Below are 15,416 nucleotides of genomic sequence, written 5' to 3'. Positions count from 1 at the left end.
TTATATTTGTCCTCTTACTGCCGTCCAGCCTTGCTTGGCTAGAGACCTCATTGGCCCCCTGCTAAAGCCTATGGCAAGACCATCACTCTTCTGGGCATTAAAAAAAATAGACTTTATTTTTGAGAGCAGTTTTAGGTTCCCAGAAAAACTGAGTAGACGGTACAGTGTTCCGCTCTAACCCCTGCCCACCCCTCCATACACCGCTTCCCCCGCCATGGACATCGTGTCCCTGAGTGGTAGAATCAATGAATCTACATGGACACATCAGTGCCACCCAAAGCCCATAGATCACCTTAGGGCTCACGCTTGGTGTTGTCCATGCTATGGGTTTGGACAAATGTGCACTGACATGTACCCACAGCTGGAGTACCACACAGAGTAGTTCCACTCCCTTCAAACCCCTCTGTGCTCTGTCTATTCATCCACACCCTTCTGGGCATTTCTAAACAATATAAAGTTTATTCCCAAGCTAGCTTCAGTTCAGTCAACCGACTGACTTACCCAGGCACCCGATACACATTTCATTCTATTATATAATAGAATATAATGTGCACATACAGAAAACTGCATTGTCTCTAGCACACTCTCCCTTGGGTTCTCTGTTTCTGATTCTGTGGGAGCTATTTTATAGTTATGTAAGTTGTAGGTAAGTGACAGACATGCAGATTCTGTCCTTTTCTTCCTTCCCCTGCTGTGGATGGAGGTGGGGGAGGGGCGGGAATAAACACCAAACTGGTTTGTTTCCCCTTGCAATTCAACATTGCTTTCCTCCATATAAATATATGCTTCTTGACTTCCTTTTCTAACCAGATCTAACATCTGCCTGGTTCACTCACTGAATATGAGTTTAAAAGAATCTTTAATGCATGTTTATTTTTATTTATATTTTAAAATATTTATGTATTTATGTATTTATTTATTTATTTATTTATTTTGAGAGAGAAAGTGCATGTGTGCATATGTGCATGAGCGGGGGAGGGGCAGAGAGAGAGGGAGAGAGGGAATCTCTCTGTGATGTCAGCACAGAGTCCCACGGGCTGAATCTCATGAAGTGTGAGGTCATGACCTGAGCTGATCCAGGTTGGACCCTTAACTGACTGAGCCACCCAGGTGCCCCAACGCATGTTTGTTTTTAACTGTAGTTTTGAAAGCTATAACTGTTTATAAATTTCACTCAATCTTGCTTCTGACCCTGTCCTTGTTACTCTATGTAAATCTAAATCTTTGATTTTTTAAAATTTTTATTGCTATGTATGATTCCATTGTGTTGAAACACACCCATATATGTTGTCGCCTGATTACCGCACAGGTGCCTCTGATTCAGTGGCAAAGGTTGGTCTTCCCAATAGATGGTGATGGTTTATGGGATAGTCACCTGGGGCGGGCGGTGGGGGGGGGGGGGGAAGGCTTTTACCTTTCTCTCACACCATACACAAAATTAACTAAAATGGATCATAGACATAAAAATGAAAGGTATAAACAATAAAGCTTCTAAAAGAAAACAGAAAATATGACCTTAGAGTGGGCAAATATTTCCTAAACAGGACACAAACAATAGTAACCACGATAGAGTATGCATTCAGGAGTTGGACACTGAATGTAGGATAGTCACACATTTATTCCACGTGGAAGTTCCAGAACTTTCTCACATTTTCATCAATACTGAATCTTACTCAACTTCCTAGTTCCTGCCAGTCTGCTGAGTACAAAGTGAAAGCTCAATGTTTTCACTTGAGTGTTTCTCTGATAACTCTGATACTAATGAGGTCAAACATCTATCCGTGGGCTTCTTAGGCATTTGGATTTTTACTGTTTTACAACACTTTCTTCTGATCATTTTGCTGTTGAACTTCCTTTCTCCTGCTTGCTGATTCTTTAAAAAAAAATTTTTTTTAATGTTTATTTATTTTTGAGACAGCACGAGCAGGGAAGGGGCAGAGAAGGAGACACAGAATCCAAAGCAGGTGCCAGGCTCCGGGCTGTCAGCACAGAACCCGATGCCCGGCTCGAAATCAACAGACCTCGAGATCATGACCTGAGTTGAAGCTCAACCAACTGAGCCACCCAGATGCCCCATGTTCTGCTTGCTGAGTCTTAATAACCTCTTGGCTCATTTAGATATTCATTCATAGTCAGTTGTAGACACTGCAAATAGCTTCCCTCAGGCTCTCATCTGTTACCTGGCAACACACATCAAGCCAAGCCCAGGCCCAAGCCTCAGTGATTTGGTGCAGAAGATACAATGAGTCGTGGGGTGCCTGGGTAGCTCAGTTGGTTAGCCATCTGACTTCGGCTCAGATCATGATCTTGCAGTCTGTGAGTTTGAGTCCCGCATCGGGTTCTGTGCTGACAGCCCCGGAGTCTGGAGCCTGCTTCAGATTCTGGGTCTCCTCCTTTCTCTGCCCCTCCCATGCTCATGCTCTGTCTCTCCATAATAAAGAAATGTTAAAAAAAAATTAAAAAAAAAAAGAAGATAGATACAATGAGTTGTGGGGTCCTTGTCCCATACACCAAAACAAAAGGGGTCAAAGAACTGCCTCGAGCCGTGTGATACCCCGCTGCTGAGGAACCCATTGGCGACTGCCACTCAGGGGTGTTATGGCCTGCAGCTCTGTTCTGAGGGGTCAGCAGAATGCCTCTTCCCTTATCACATTACGGGAGGTGATGAGAAACTGTCTCCCAGGGGCATCAGGCGGTGGTGAGTGGCCTGTGTTCACCGACATTCTCTCTCATTCTAGGAAGAGACAAGTGTGTCCGTCCCGACTCTGAGTAGCTGTAGACCTTTACCCGCATGGCTCCTGTGGCTGCAGGCAGGAGGCCAGGGTCCACATGGAGCTGTTCGCCGACATTGCTTTTGTCCACGATAGCCTTCGCTTGGAAAATGAATGTTTATGCTGTGAGCGTAAAGTGCTTGTAACTACAAGCCACATCTTCGCCACATCTCACCGTCTATATTAACGCGCCTTTGCTATTCCACTGTTCTGGTTAGTATTACTTTACTTTTCCAGTCATTTTCTCGCCCAGGCAAATGGTTTCATTGTTCATTATAGATACTTCCTGGAAGATCCAGTGACTCTTCAATGTGGCGAGCATCAAGAGGTCGTTTGCAACCAATCCTGGAGTGTTGTATTGCCATCTGTCCCCAGTCCTGGTGCAGCCCCTGCTATGCAAAGCCTGCCTTGAACTGAACTTCTCAATAAATTCTGACCTTGCCTTCCTCTAAGATGCTGCCCGCAGCTCTGCCGAGGCGATGTTCTCCCTGACCGCCACCAGCAATAAACTCAGCTTTCTCTTCTCTGAAGGTCATGTTGCTGATATTTGGGAAGCCAGCGGGTGACCATGTAATTAAATCCACCTGTTTTCCCTTTATGACTTGGGTTTGATGATCTTATTTAAGATGTACTTCCCAATCTGCAGCACGATAATATTTTGAATATAGTCTCTTAGAAAATGTGCAAAGAGGGGCGCCAGGGTGGCTCAGTTGGTTGAGTGTCAGATCTTGGTGTCAGCTCAGGTCATGATCTCCAGTTTGTGAGTTTAAGCCCCACAATGGGCTTTGCGCTGACAGCTCGAATCCTGCTTGGGATTCTTTCTCTGTCTCTCTGTCTTTCTCTCTCTCTCTGTCTCTCTCTCTCTTGGAAATAAACAACAACAAAATTTAAAAAAAAGAAAATGTGCAAAGATATTCTCATACGTGATCTTCTATTAGCTTTATAGTTTCAACTTTCACAAACAGCACACGACAAAGAAGTCTGCCCGTCATTAGCAGGGCAGAGTGTTGTTAAAATTGACCTCAGTTATTCAAAGCTGTGCTAACACTCTAGCCACCAACCACACGTGGCTATTTCACATTTAAGTCAATTAAATTAAATGAAAAATAAAAATTCAGTTCCTCAGTGGCACCTGCTACATGTCAGACGCTCAATTGCTCAATGACCACATGTGGCTATTGGCTATGGGGCTGTGCCGGAAGATTTGGGACATTTCCACCGCAGCAGGAAATTCTGTCAGACAACCCTGCTTTTAAGCTTTTTCCTTCAACAGAACCAGTGGGTTAACAAAGCTTTCAGTTCCTTGTTATAAATTTAGCTTCTTATTAAAATGGATTAAAACTTTTATAGCACGTGGTACTTTTACACCTGGGTAGTTTGGTTTATAGTTTCCATTCAATTAAAGCAGTAAAAAGAGACTCACACTTTTTCTCAAAGAAAGGGCGCATAAGCTCATATTATTTTGGTGCCTCGATCCTTTCCCCTCTTTCCCCACCGAGTGTTCCCCAATGCTGCCTTGTCCTTGGGTCTGCAAGGGCAAATAGAGCCCATTTGGAGGAGGGATGACAGGGACACGCTGCCAGAAGCCAGGGTGGATGAGGGCCGCTTATCAGTGAGCAAAGCACTGGGTGTGTGTTGGGGGCTAGGGTTCAAATGCACCCTAGCTCAGCTGGGACATCTCCATGAGACCTTGGACAAGTCACTGACCTGCTTTGCAGCTCAGTCTCCGCAAGAGGCTGGAGATGTGCTCCATGGTCCCTTCCCCATCAGATCAAGGGGCATGTCTGGACGATGCCACAGCATTGAGCAAATCAAGGCTCATGCAGTAAATGAAAAAAGCTGCCTGGCCTTCAGGGGACTCACAGTCTGCCTGGAGAGGAACGAAGAGTGTCCACAGTAGGGCAGTGACAGAACACAGCACAGGGTCAGGTACCGTTGTAAGCAGCCAGACACTGCATACAGGGAGTGGGGTGGTGGCTGCAGGCCAGAGTCCTCTGAACCAACTTCTTGCAAGAGGACCCCCTTGGGGCCTGACGCCTGTGAGGCTAGTTAGGGAGCAGCTTTGGGAGGCATTCAGCACGGTTTTAGGCAGGACCAGCATGGCGGTCAGGACTAGGGCTATGGGGGGACCAGACACACTGGGGGCTAGAGACACGGGTGGGCACAGACTGTGGGGTCTTAATGCAAGCTGAGGCCTCTAACAGAGTCTAGAAGTCCAATTAATGAAGGGTAGCTGAGCGCTCACATTAGCTCCGTGGTGAGAGCATGTGGTCACAGACAGGAAGTGGCTGTAGACATCTCCTCCATCTTGTCCCCTCTGATCTGGGCCAGTGAGAGCTTGGGCTCCAGGCCTCCTTCTCATTTTCTTCAGAGATTCCAACTTCCCACCTCCTGCCTCTGCTGTTACTCTTTTCCTGGGGGCTCTCTGGGGCCTAGTTCCACAGCAGGACCAGGGCAGAGAGGTCCAGGAACATGTGCGGTCTTGAGCAGACCAGGGTGTCCACTCGTTTCAGGGAGGTGAGACAATCCTGTTTTACCAGAACAGGACTCTCTGAAGACTGAACATACCTAGGAAGAGCTAGGTTATAACCAACTGGGAAAGCCAGCCATGTGAGTTCAGCACACCCTGGGCCCCACACATGGTCGGTGTGCTGACCTTAGATAAACTCGTCCCTTACATGGCCGCGTTTGCTGTCCTTTGTGCCTCAATCAAACCAAGTTCTTAAGAAATACCTGTTGTTCATTTGAGACTTGTTTGATATTTTCTCTCATGGGGCTAGGGGTTTGGGAGGATACCACAGAGGGAAATGCCATTCTCATCAGATCACGGTGGCAGTACCTACGACCCACGTGATTATCACGGTTGGTCTTAATCTCGATCATGGGGCTGAGATGGTGCTTGCCAGGTTTGTCCACTGTGAAGTTATTCTTTCCCTCTTTCCACGCTGTTCTTTTTGGAAGGAAGGCACCACAGACAGCCCACACTCAAAGGGTGGGGGTTACGCCCTCGCCCCCCCACCCCCCCGCCAGCTTTGAGGACAGAGTATCTATATAAATTATTTGGAAGTCTTCTTTGGAATTCACTTATCTGTAAATTTATTCAGTCATTCATTTATATCAATATGGACTCACGGATAGTTATTTTACACTTTACCACTTTATTTATCTCGTTGCTCAGTTCATTCCAACGTTGGCTGTCTTTTCTTCTGCATGTTTTACACACACATTTTTCATCTTTCACCCACTCAAGTTTTGTTCCAAACAATGTTGGTGGAGCACCTAGAGGGAACGAGAAGTGATGGAGCTGGTGCTGAGCTCCCCTCCTTGGATCCATCCCTTCCGCCTTCCCCTCTGATACCCATGCTCAGTGCTTCTCCTGCCCTGGCCCCCACCTTTCCCAGGGACCGTCCTAATGATGAAACCCCAGGATGAAAACACATCATTGACTCCATGCCTGGGTATGGAGTCCCTGTCTTGCTCTGGGTACCAGGGGGATGCCATGGCCCCCTGACCACCTACAAGCAGTGCATGGAGAGAAAGAATAGAGGAATGGCCTCTTCATTCACTATGGTTCTCTTCTTGGGCATTCTCAGAGCGTTTTGCAGCAACAGTGGAGGAATGTGATGGGGTGGAAGGTGTGGCATGACAGACATGGGGAGAAGCTGGGCAAAAGACAGCCACTGAGACAGGACTGAGGTCTCTAGGCCCAGAGACAGACCCTGCAGGTGGTGGCCCCCTACTCAGGCCTGGTTGCTCCTCCCTCCCCTTTCCCCGCAAAGCCTACCTGTCAGGGTACTCACTTCTCCAATCAAGGTGTTGGTCTTTCTCGGTTCTTCTGGCTCAGAGATGCTGGGAAGCTGGGGCAGAATCAGGCTTATGTTATGCTTCCTTCTCCCCAGAGGCGCCCCTTCTCTCATCTTCAGAAACAGACTGGAGTAGCATGGCTTGGGGAGCCCTACACCTGCTCCTGCCCACCTGTCCTGTTGTACTCCTGGCCTCAGGTGAGATGCAGGGCATGAAGGTCAGGGTTGGGGCCAGGAACAGGGTGGCTCTGTGACCAGAGGGCTGGCTGGGTGTGCTAGGAGGCAAGTCTATCCAGGAAGACCCTATACCGTCGTGTTCTAGCCCTATCCCCTTGTTTCCCACCAGCTCAGGGGAGAAACTGCTCCCTTTTGAGCCCAGTGCCAGTCTGGACTTCAGCTGATTACAAAGATCCTAGGCATCAGTTACCCTTGGCCTGAGGGACCCTAAAGAGCTAGCTGTGTCCCCTTTCCATTTCCTCTCAAGGTTTTTGAAGGCCAATAGTATTCTCTATTCTGGTTCCCTGAGCATTAATTACCTTCTTTGTGTCCTCCTTAGTTCTGATCACTTCTCCAGAGGGAACCTCTTACTCACCCTCTCTCAATGGCTCTGAGCTCAGATAGGCAAGGGTCTCACCAACACCAGAAGGGAGGGTCCTGGGAAGGGATGGCTAGATAGCTCATGCACATGTGTCAGAGTCAGGAAAAGGGGACCCAAGTATTCTTTCCAAGGTGGTTGAAGCACAGGGTGCTACAGAGGAGTCCCCAAAGCTCAGATTCAAAGTTGGGGAGAGAGGAATAAGGAGGAGGATACAGGTCATTAACTCTGAAAGCACTGTAGAAAATTCAGTTAGACATGGGATTTTTGGAATGAGATCAGTGGAACCCACATAATGTGGAAGCCAGAGGCTGTACTGGCATGCAAATGGTAGGTGTAGAAAGTGACCACAGATGGGCAGATGGTAGCCAGAAACAGCAAAAAAACAGGTGAGAAGAAATTTTTGATTTCTGCTCTTGACTCTTGCAGTCATGAGTTTTGAGACCATCATAACCTCCCCTTCATTGTAGAAGCAGGCTGAAAAAGCCTAGGTCACAAGTGCTCTAGGGGATCAAGTGGCCAGCAAAAGCAGTGGAGTATTGATGAAGATAGATGATCAACTGCCTATGGGCATTTGATCCCTAACCCCTTCATTCTCCAAACTCCAAGACAGGTGGGCTAGAAACTAAAGAGGATCTCCCAAAGTGTTTGAAGGTGAAACCCTGGACAGAGGATGGGAATGGCAGCAATGTGGGTATATAAGGGGTACCCTTGTGCTCTAGGGCTTACCTATCTCACCTTTTTAAAATGTTTATTTTTGAGAGAATGAGAGAGAGAGAGAAAGAGAGAGAGAGAGAGAGAGAGAGAGAGAGAGAGCACAAGCAGCAGAGGGGCAAAGAGAAAGAGGGACAGAGGATCCAAAGCAGGCTCTGTGCTGACAGCACAAAGCCCGACTCGGGGCTCCAACTCACGAACCGTGAGATCATGACCTGAGCTGAAGTCAGAGGCTCAACTGACTGAGCCACCCAGGCCCCCCCTCCCACTTTTAAAGTTTACTAGGTAGAAGGATTTAGCCTTCCATTCTTCTACTATCACCAGACTGGGCATATGATCACCCCAGAGGAATCTGAATTCAAAAGTCAAAACAACTTGGTGTCTTAGGAGAACTACTACCTTGAAGAGTGACACCATACTAAACAAGAGAGACCATCTGAAGGAGAACTATGACAATTGACAGCACAATAATTCTAGGTAAATATTAGTGGTATGCCTAAAAGGGTAAGGGAAGACATAAATTACATGAATCAAGAGCAAGAACTATTAACACTGCTAAATTAAAATAATAGTTGTGAAAAATATTATGATTGAAATAAAGACCACAATATATGTGATATATAAAGAGCAGGAGCACCTGGGTGGCTGAGTCAGTTGAGCATCTGACTCTTGATTTGGGCTCAGGACATGATCCCAGGGTCGTGGGAGCGATCCTGTGTCAGGCTCTGTCCTGAGCATGGAGTCTGCTTAAGAGTCTATCTTTCTTGGGGCGCCTGGGTGGCTCAGTCAGTTAAGCATCCGACTTTAGCTCAGGTCATGATCTGACAGTCTGTGACTTCAAGCCCCGCGTCAGGCTCTGTGCTGACAGCTCAGTACCTGGAGCCTGCTTCCAATTCTGTGTCTCTCTCTCTCTGTCCCTCTCCTGCTCATGCTCTGTCTCTCTCTGTCTCAAAAATAAATAAAAAATATTAAAACAAAAAGAATCTATCTTTTTCTTCCTTTGCCCTTTTCCCCTGCTTGTGCTCTCTCTCTCTCTCTAAAATAAAAAATTTTTAAAAAATTAAAAATTAAAAAAAAAAGCAGATGTGGCTGGAGCATGAGCTGGAAGAAAAGTCGAGGAATTCTCCCAGAAAGCTCCTGTAAAGCATTAAGAGATTAAAGAATCAAAGAGAATCAAAGAGGAGTGAAGAGACATGAAACATCCAACATATGGTTACTAATAATCCCTGCGAAAGAAAAAGGATGGAAAGGAAGAAATATTTGAAGAAAAAGTCAATATAAATCTCTCAGAATTATAGAAAAAAGAAAGATCTCAGACCAAAAGGACTCAAAATTTGCCAAGAGGGGCAAATAGGAAACACATGCACACACACACAGCCCTAAACCCATCAAAGAACATCCCATCTTGTGTAAGAACATCAAAGACAAAGAGTAAATTATAAAGAATTTCAGATCACTGACAAAAGAGTGAGAATTAGATCTACATTAGACTTCTTAAGAGGAGCACTGGATGCCAGAAGACAGTTGAGTAAAATTATTAAAGGACTGAAGAAAAGAAGTTTATACCTAGAATTTTATATCAAGCCAAACTGTCACTCAAATATGTGACCATAATACTTTGGGACTTTGACAGTATAATACTTTGGGCCTCAGAAAGTTTGCCACATGTGGGGAGCCTGGCTGGCTCAGTTGGTTGAGTGTCTGATTCTTTTTTTTTTATGTTTATTTATTTGGGGGGTGGGAAGGGCAGAGAGAGGATCCGAAGCAGGCTCCAAGCTGTCAGCACAAAGCCTGACATGGGGCTCAAACCCACGAACTGTGAGATTGTGACTTGAGCTAAAGTCAGATGCTCAACCGACTGAGCCATGCAGGTGCCCCGAGTGTCTGATTCTTGATTTCAGCTCAGGTCATGATCCCAGGGTTGTGGGATTGAGCCCTGTGTTGGGCTCTGCACTGAGCGTGGAGCCTGCTTCAGATCCTCTCTCCCTCTCTCTGCCCTTCCCTCTCTCTCTCTCTTTATCAAAAACAAATTAATAAACATTTACAAAAAAAGAAAGAACTTTTAAAAAAAGAAACATTTGATTCATATTTTATACAAGATGCTTGCAAAAAATAAAAAAGCAGCAAAAGCTACCCCATTCATTTCAAGAAGCTAATGTCATCTTATCTTGAAACCAGTAAAAGGTAAAACAAGAAAATCAAATTATAGGCTTATATCTCTGATGAACATAGAGTAAAAACCAAAATAAATATTAGCTAACTGAAGTCAACAGTGTGGTAAAAAAAAAAAAATGAATGCTATGATCATGTGGGGTTTATCTCGGAACCAAAAGGACTGTTTAACTTCAGGAAATCTAAATGAACTAAATCAATAAACTACAAGAAGAAAGCAAACTGATGCAGAAAAAGCATTCGGAATAGTTCAACACATTTGTTATTATTAAAAAAAACCTTAATAAACTAGAAATAGGAAGAAATAATTTGGTCAAGACTGTATAGCAATGACTACAGTAAATATAACTAGGTAAAGAAAGTATACATTCAAATCAAGGATTTCCACAGCTACCACCAATGCCTCATGTAGTATTAGAGGTCTTGGCCAAAGCCATAAGGAAGGCTGAAGCCAGGAAGAGGGACACCTGTCATGATTTGAGATGCTGGCATCATCTACTTAGAAAAAATAAGTAGAATCCAAAAGCTATTCAATCTCATGAGCGAGCTTAGCAAGGTTTCCCGGATATAGGATCAACTGACAAAAATCAAAAGTGTTTATCTACACTAGAAATAATCAGCTAGAACACCTAATCAAAATAAGATACAATTCATTGTAGCAACAGAATCTATGACGTATTAAGGAAGAATTAATTTAACTTTGATCTGAATAAATACAAATGATCTATGATCTTGAAAGAGACAATAATATTATAAGATGTCAAATTCCCCCAAATTATAAGTCTCTAACTGTAATCTGAAACACACTTTCAGTTTAATATTTTATTTTATTTTATTTTATTTTATTTTATTTTATTTTTTATTTTTTCAAAGAAAGGCAGACTGACACATGCACCTCATTTGGATGTGTCTGGAGTCTTGGAAGCTTGACCACCCTACATTCTCCTTCAAATAGACCTTGAGAGTTTGTTTGGAGCCTCTAGCAGGGGAGCATAGCTACTCTATGCCCTTGAGGGAAGAACAGGCCTCCGTCCTCCTCTTTTGGTGAAAGTCATCCTCTTTGACCAAGCAAGCAGCTTCAGGAGGGACTGCTCACAGAGCAGTCAGGGAGGAAGGGAACACCCGCCTAGCCAGCCAGATCAACCGAATCAAACCTGGTGATCGGTGGGGTGACATATTGCAGCCAGATCGCCCCACATCCCAGTTTAATTTTTAGAGAACTTGATAAACTTACTGTAAAATTATATGGAAAAATAAAGACGCATAAATAGCTATGTCCATTGTGGAAAAAAAAAAAAAAGATAGGACTCATCCTACCAAATATTAAGACCTACTACTAAGTAATACAATTGACATTAGGTGCTGGAACAGCAAGAAATGACAAATGGACAATGGCACAGGCTAGACTTCCAGACAGCTCCATATATACACGGGAACATACCTTATAAGGAAGCACCATGAATCGATGGGGCGAAGGGCCCATTATTTGGTAGACATCCTTGAGAAAACTGGCCGAGTCCATGCAGCCCAAAGCACTGGATCCCTGCCTAACACTAAATACAAAGATGGACTCCAGGCAGATTCAAGACATCTATGTGAAAAAATAAAATCACTAAGTTAATGGATTCTGTGATTAACCACTGTGATTAAGTTAATAGAAAAAAAAACCCCTGCAGATGAATATCACTGTGATTCCAGGCAACACGTCCCCGCGAGAGATAACTAGGACCCCCCTACTCCTGAAACCACTTCGTGCTGAGCTGGAGGGAAGGAAGGAAGGAAGACACCATGTGCTGGAAGGGCAGATAGCCTTTGAACGCCGGGATCTGAGGACTGAGAAGAAGTATTAAAAAGGAAGGGCGAATAAGGAAAGTGTAACACGTCTAGTGCGAGCTGAGAGGTCTGGAGTGACAAGTGTACTCATTCCTATACCCCAAATGCCAGGCGCCTTGCGTGGCGTGTAAGATTGTAGAGACGAACGAACGAATGAATGAACGGAGAGTAAGTGAAGAGACTTAAAGTTTGGAGTCAGCAAAAATCAAACGTCCTTGGTCTGGGATTTGGGAGTTCAAGCTCAGTTTAAGACGTGTTACTGAGTCCCGTCCAAGGAGAAGAAAGTTGGCATGGGTGAGTAGGGGGAGCACACACTATCGTGTAGGTCCCCTCACCCCCAAAGCAGCGGATGACACAGCTCCTGGATGTCAGAAGGCTGTCCTCCTGATTCTTAGCGCTCGGGACTGAGTGAAGGGTGGGGTCCTGGGCCAAATGCTGGGTCATTTCGGCTGCAGCCTGGCGGCTGTCTGGGCCAGATAGGGTTGAGGGAGAGGAAGTCGAGTGGGCATGCGCGTGTCTGCGGGGGGCCCGGGCAGAACCCAGGGTCTGGGGGCGTGGTTTCTGGAGAGGCGGGGGAGGGGAGCCTGCGGGAGGGAGGGGGCTTCGGGAAAGCTGGTGGGCGGTTAGACCGGATGGTAGGAGAGCTGGAGAAAGGGATAAAGGTTAGGAGACATGCGTGTAGTCAAAAGGAGAGACAGCTTGTGTGTGTGTGTGTGTGTGTGTGTGTGTGTGTGTGCGCGCGCGCCCCCACCTGTGACAGCACAGAAGCGCCTCCCTGAGTCCAAACTGCACTGTACAATTTGCATCTTTTCCCCCTGTCACTCTAACCGTGACAGAAGTAAGATCGCCTGTGAGCACGTAAGGGGTTCTTCGCAAGTGTGAGCGAGAAGGACTGTTCTGACCAGCCAGGAACCTGGAAGAGAGGGGGAGGGGCAGGGCACCGCCAGAAACGCTTTATGAGAGGGCTTGCGTGAATGAGTGTGAGTTTACACGAATCTCCTTGTGAATGTGTTTTGGAGAAAACTGTGTGTGTGTGTGTGTGTGTGTGTGTGTGTGTGTGTGTGTGTGTGTGTGTTTAGGAACCAAGGTGCCCTGCCCTAGCCCCAAGCCCCTGCCCCTGGGTCTCTAAGCCCAGGGAATCCCAGGGAGTCTGTAGCTCAGGGTCCAGAAAACTCACCCCAGCCCCCTCGACGGATCCCCTGCTTCAGACTAGGGGGCACCCCCGTCAGCCAGTTTCCGGGAGGGGGTTGGAGACGGTGGGGAGCCTTCTGACCCCGAGAGCCGTCCCGGGCTGGGGGGATGGGGTGGGCCCAGACTGGGTGGAGCAGCCACACCTGCCCGAAGTTTCGGAGAAGAGGGCGTAAACAGCAACCAGCGCCGCCCTCGCCCTCAGTAGACCCTGCGGGGCCCCACGGTCTGCCGATCACAGTGGGTCCTACAACTTCCTCACTTCCCTAAATGGGCAACTGCGCTTTCAGAACGCCAGGTCCTTCCCTGGCAGACCTAAGTGGCACGTCCTGCAGCGGCCTGGGGCCCTAACCCTGGAGCGGGGGGTGTCCCTGGCCCCCTATTGGCCTGTGACTGTCCCCAACTGGATGGAGCCATGGCTCCCGCATTCCTGCTGCTGCTGCTGCTGCTACTGTGGCTCCAGGGCCCTGTCTCAGGTGAGAGAACCAGAGGGCAGGAGAGCTGGCTTGGGGGTGGGGGTGGGGGTGGGGGTGGGGGCGGGGCGGGGAGAGAGTGGCCTTTTCCTAGACCCTCCCTGCTTTCATGCTTTGTGGGGTTGGAGGAGGAGAAGGATGGGGCTGGCCTAGAGGCTCCTGACCAGAGAACAGTGAGAAGGTTGCATCCCTATATTTGGCCCCAGGCAAAGCTACCACAGGCCTCACAAACTAAGATAAAGCTCCAGACCCTCTCTGGTTGGGCCCCTTCATCTGCCAGGCCTGCTCAGGACCTCTGACTGTGGACACTCAGTTTCCTCACACAGAAAGCCTCCCTCCCTTGTTGGGAAAGGGCTGTTTGGTTCTTACAAGAATCATTGCACCACGTGTGTGTACTTTAACTCCCTCAGTTGTTTGTGCCACTACCCCCTGTCCCCATCCCCCTGTCCTGAGCGGAAGCGATTTCTGAAGGCCTCGCCCACCCCACAAAATGCTCCTTGAGGGGGCCTCACCCATTCCTGCCTCCCTTATTGCCATGGCAACCAAGTTACCATTTCCTGTTCAGTTCTGGTGACTGCCTGTGGGAGGGGTGGAAGGTGGGCTCAAATGGGCTCCAGCACCTTGGAGACCCGTTCCAAGGGCACCCCACCCATGCACCTCCCCTAGGGAGCCTCCTCCTTCTGCTCCTGTGCGGAGCAATCTTGGGGTCCCCCAAACCTCCCTCTCCCCAAATAATTTAGTTTGGTCCTTCCTTTCACTTTGTGCAGGGCAAAGTGATGCTTAGAGAGGGTGTTACCTTACCCTGAGCCTCAGCTCTCCTGTAGCTGGGTTGGAAACAGGCAGATGTCTCAAATCCTGTGCCGGGTCCTTGGCTGTCACAGCTCTGGGCTCTACTGGAGAAGTCTGGAGAGACCTGCATTTTAGAAACGGAAGCACGTGATGCACTGGCTACGTTCCAGGCACTATCAATGGTAGAACCAGGGTTTTAACCCATATTTTTTTATTCTTATATTTTATTATTATTATTTTATTTTAAGAGAGAGAGAGAGAGAGGGAAGGGGCAGAGAGAGAGGGAGAGAGAGGATCCCAAGCAGGCTCCACGCTGTCCGCACAGAGCCCCACAAGGGGTTCGATCCCACGAACCCTGAGATCATGACCTGAGCTGAAATCTAGAGTCGGACGCTTAACCTACTGAGCCGCCCAAGCGCCCACCCATATATTTTTAGACTCTAAAATGTGTGCTCTCTACTCTGTCCTGCTGGGGAGAGACGTGTGTATGTGTGCAAAAGGCTCTGGGGGTGTGAAAGGAGTAAGTACTGAGCTTACCTTAGGCAGAGGGGTGGAGGGAGCGCACCACAGCTTTCTCTCTCTCCCTGTCCCCTGATTGCCCACCCCCACTTCTAGTTCCACTCTCTTCCTGCCAGGCTGTGGATTGTGAAATGCACGGACCACATCTTGTTTCTAGGCCGAGACTGTAACATGCTGTAGACGAACAGTGAATTCTTTGGTTTACACCCCACTGAGAATTGAGATGCATGTTTGGGCATTTGTAATCTATGGATTTTATGCAACTAGAACGTTTTAAAATGAAATACCACGTGAAAGGAACTAAGACAACTTGCTATTTAGAGGATAACTAAAACGAACTTCTTGGTGAATCATTTTTACTCTGAATTTTTTCAAATGCAGGACTTTCTTATCTACTTGAGTTGCTTGTGTTCTGGAATTTTATAACTTAGTGACTTCTGTTTGCATCTGTGCATCTGTCTCGCTGTGCACCTGTGTCAGTGCCTCTGTCTCAAAGACGTGGGTCTTTCCCACAAGACCCTGCAAATGGGGTTGTTACCTTCCCTTTGGGCTAGAAAAT

General features: G+C 47.1%; 1 protein-coding gene and 1 long non-coding RNA gene across 6 annotated transcripts in view; one reads left to right on the top strand and one right to left on the bottom strand.

Annotated features, from left to right (window-relative positions):
* LOC132667052 (trem-like transcript 2 protein) overlaps positions 1-15,416 on the top strand; it is a 47,429-nt gene that overhangs the window by 22,350 nt on the left and 9,663 nt on the right. For 3 of the 4 annotated variants that reach the window (XR_013555618.2, XM_078446887.2, XM_078446886.2), the window contains exon 5: positions 6,671-6,772. Coding sequence is in view for 3 of the 4 variants with exons in the window: in XM_078446887.2 (XP_078303013.2) it covers positions 6,671-6,772 (102 nt within the window). In the remaining variant the exon portion in view is untranslated. Of the gene's footprint in view, positions 1-6,670; positions 6,773-12,485; positions 13,553-15,416 lie in introns of those variants that run through there. The other variant, XM_060615461.3, reaches the window with a different exon arrangement.
* Positions 5,883-14,594, bottom strand: LOC132667055 (uncharacterized). Of its 2 annotated transcripts, none has more exons than XR_009604960.3 (4): positions 14,351-14,594; positions 11,497-11,646; positions 6,556-6,628; positions 5,883-6,050 (listed from the first exon to the last, which is right to left on the bottom strand). It is a non-coding gene; the product is annotated as an uncharacterized LOC132667055 (long non-coding RNA). The 2 variants fall into 2 exon arrangements; XR_009604959.3 differs by having other exon boundaries at positions 6,572-6,628.

The sequence above is a fragment of the Panthera onca genome, chromosome B2 (genome assembly GCF_046562875.1).
Source record: "Panthera onca isolate mPanOnc1 chromosome B2, mPanOnc1 haplotype 2, whole genome shotgun sequence".
NCBI classification, from domain to species: Eukaryota; Metazoa; Chordata; class Mammalia; order Carnivora; family Felidae; genus Panthera; species Panthera onca.
Note: the sequence above shows the minus strand (reverse complement) of the source record. Positions and strands in the feature narration are given on the sequence as shown.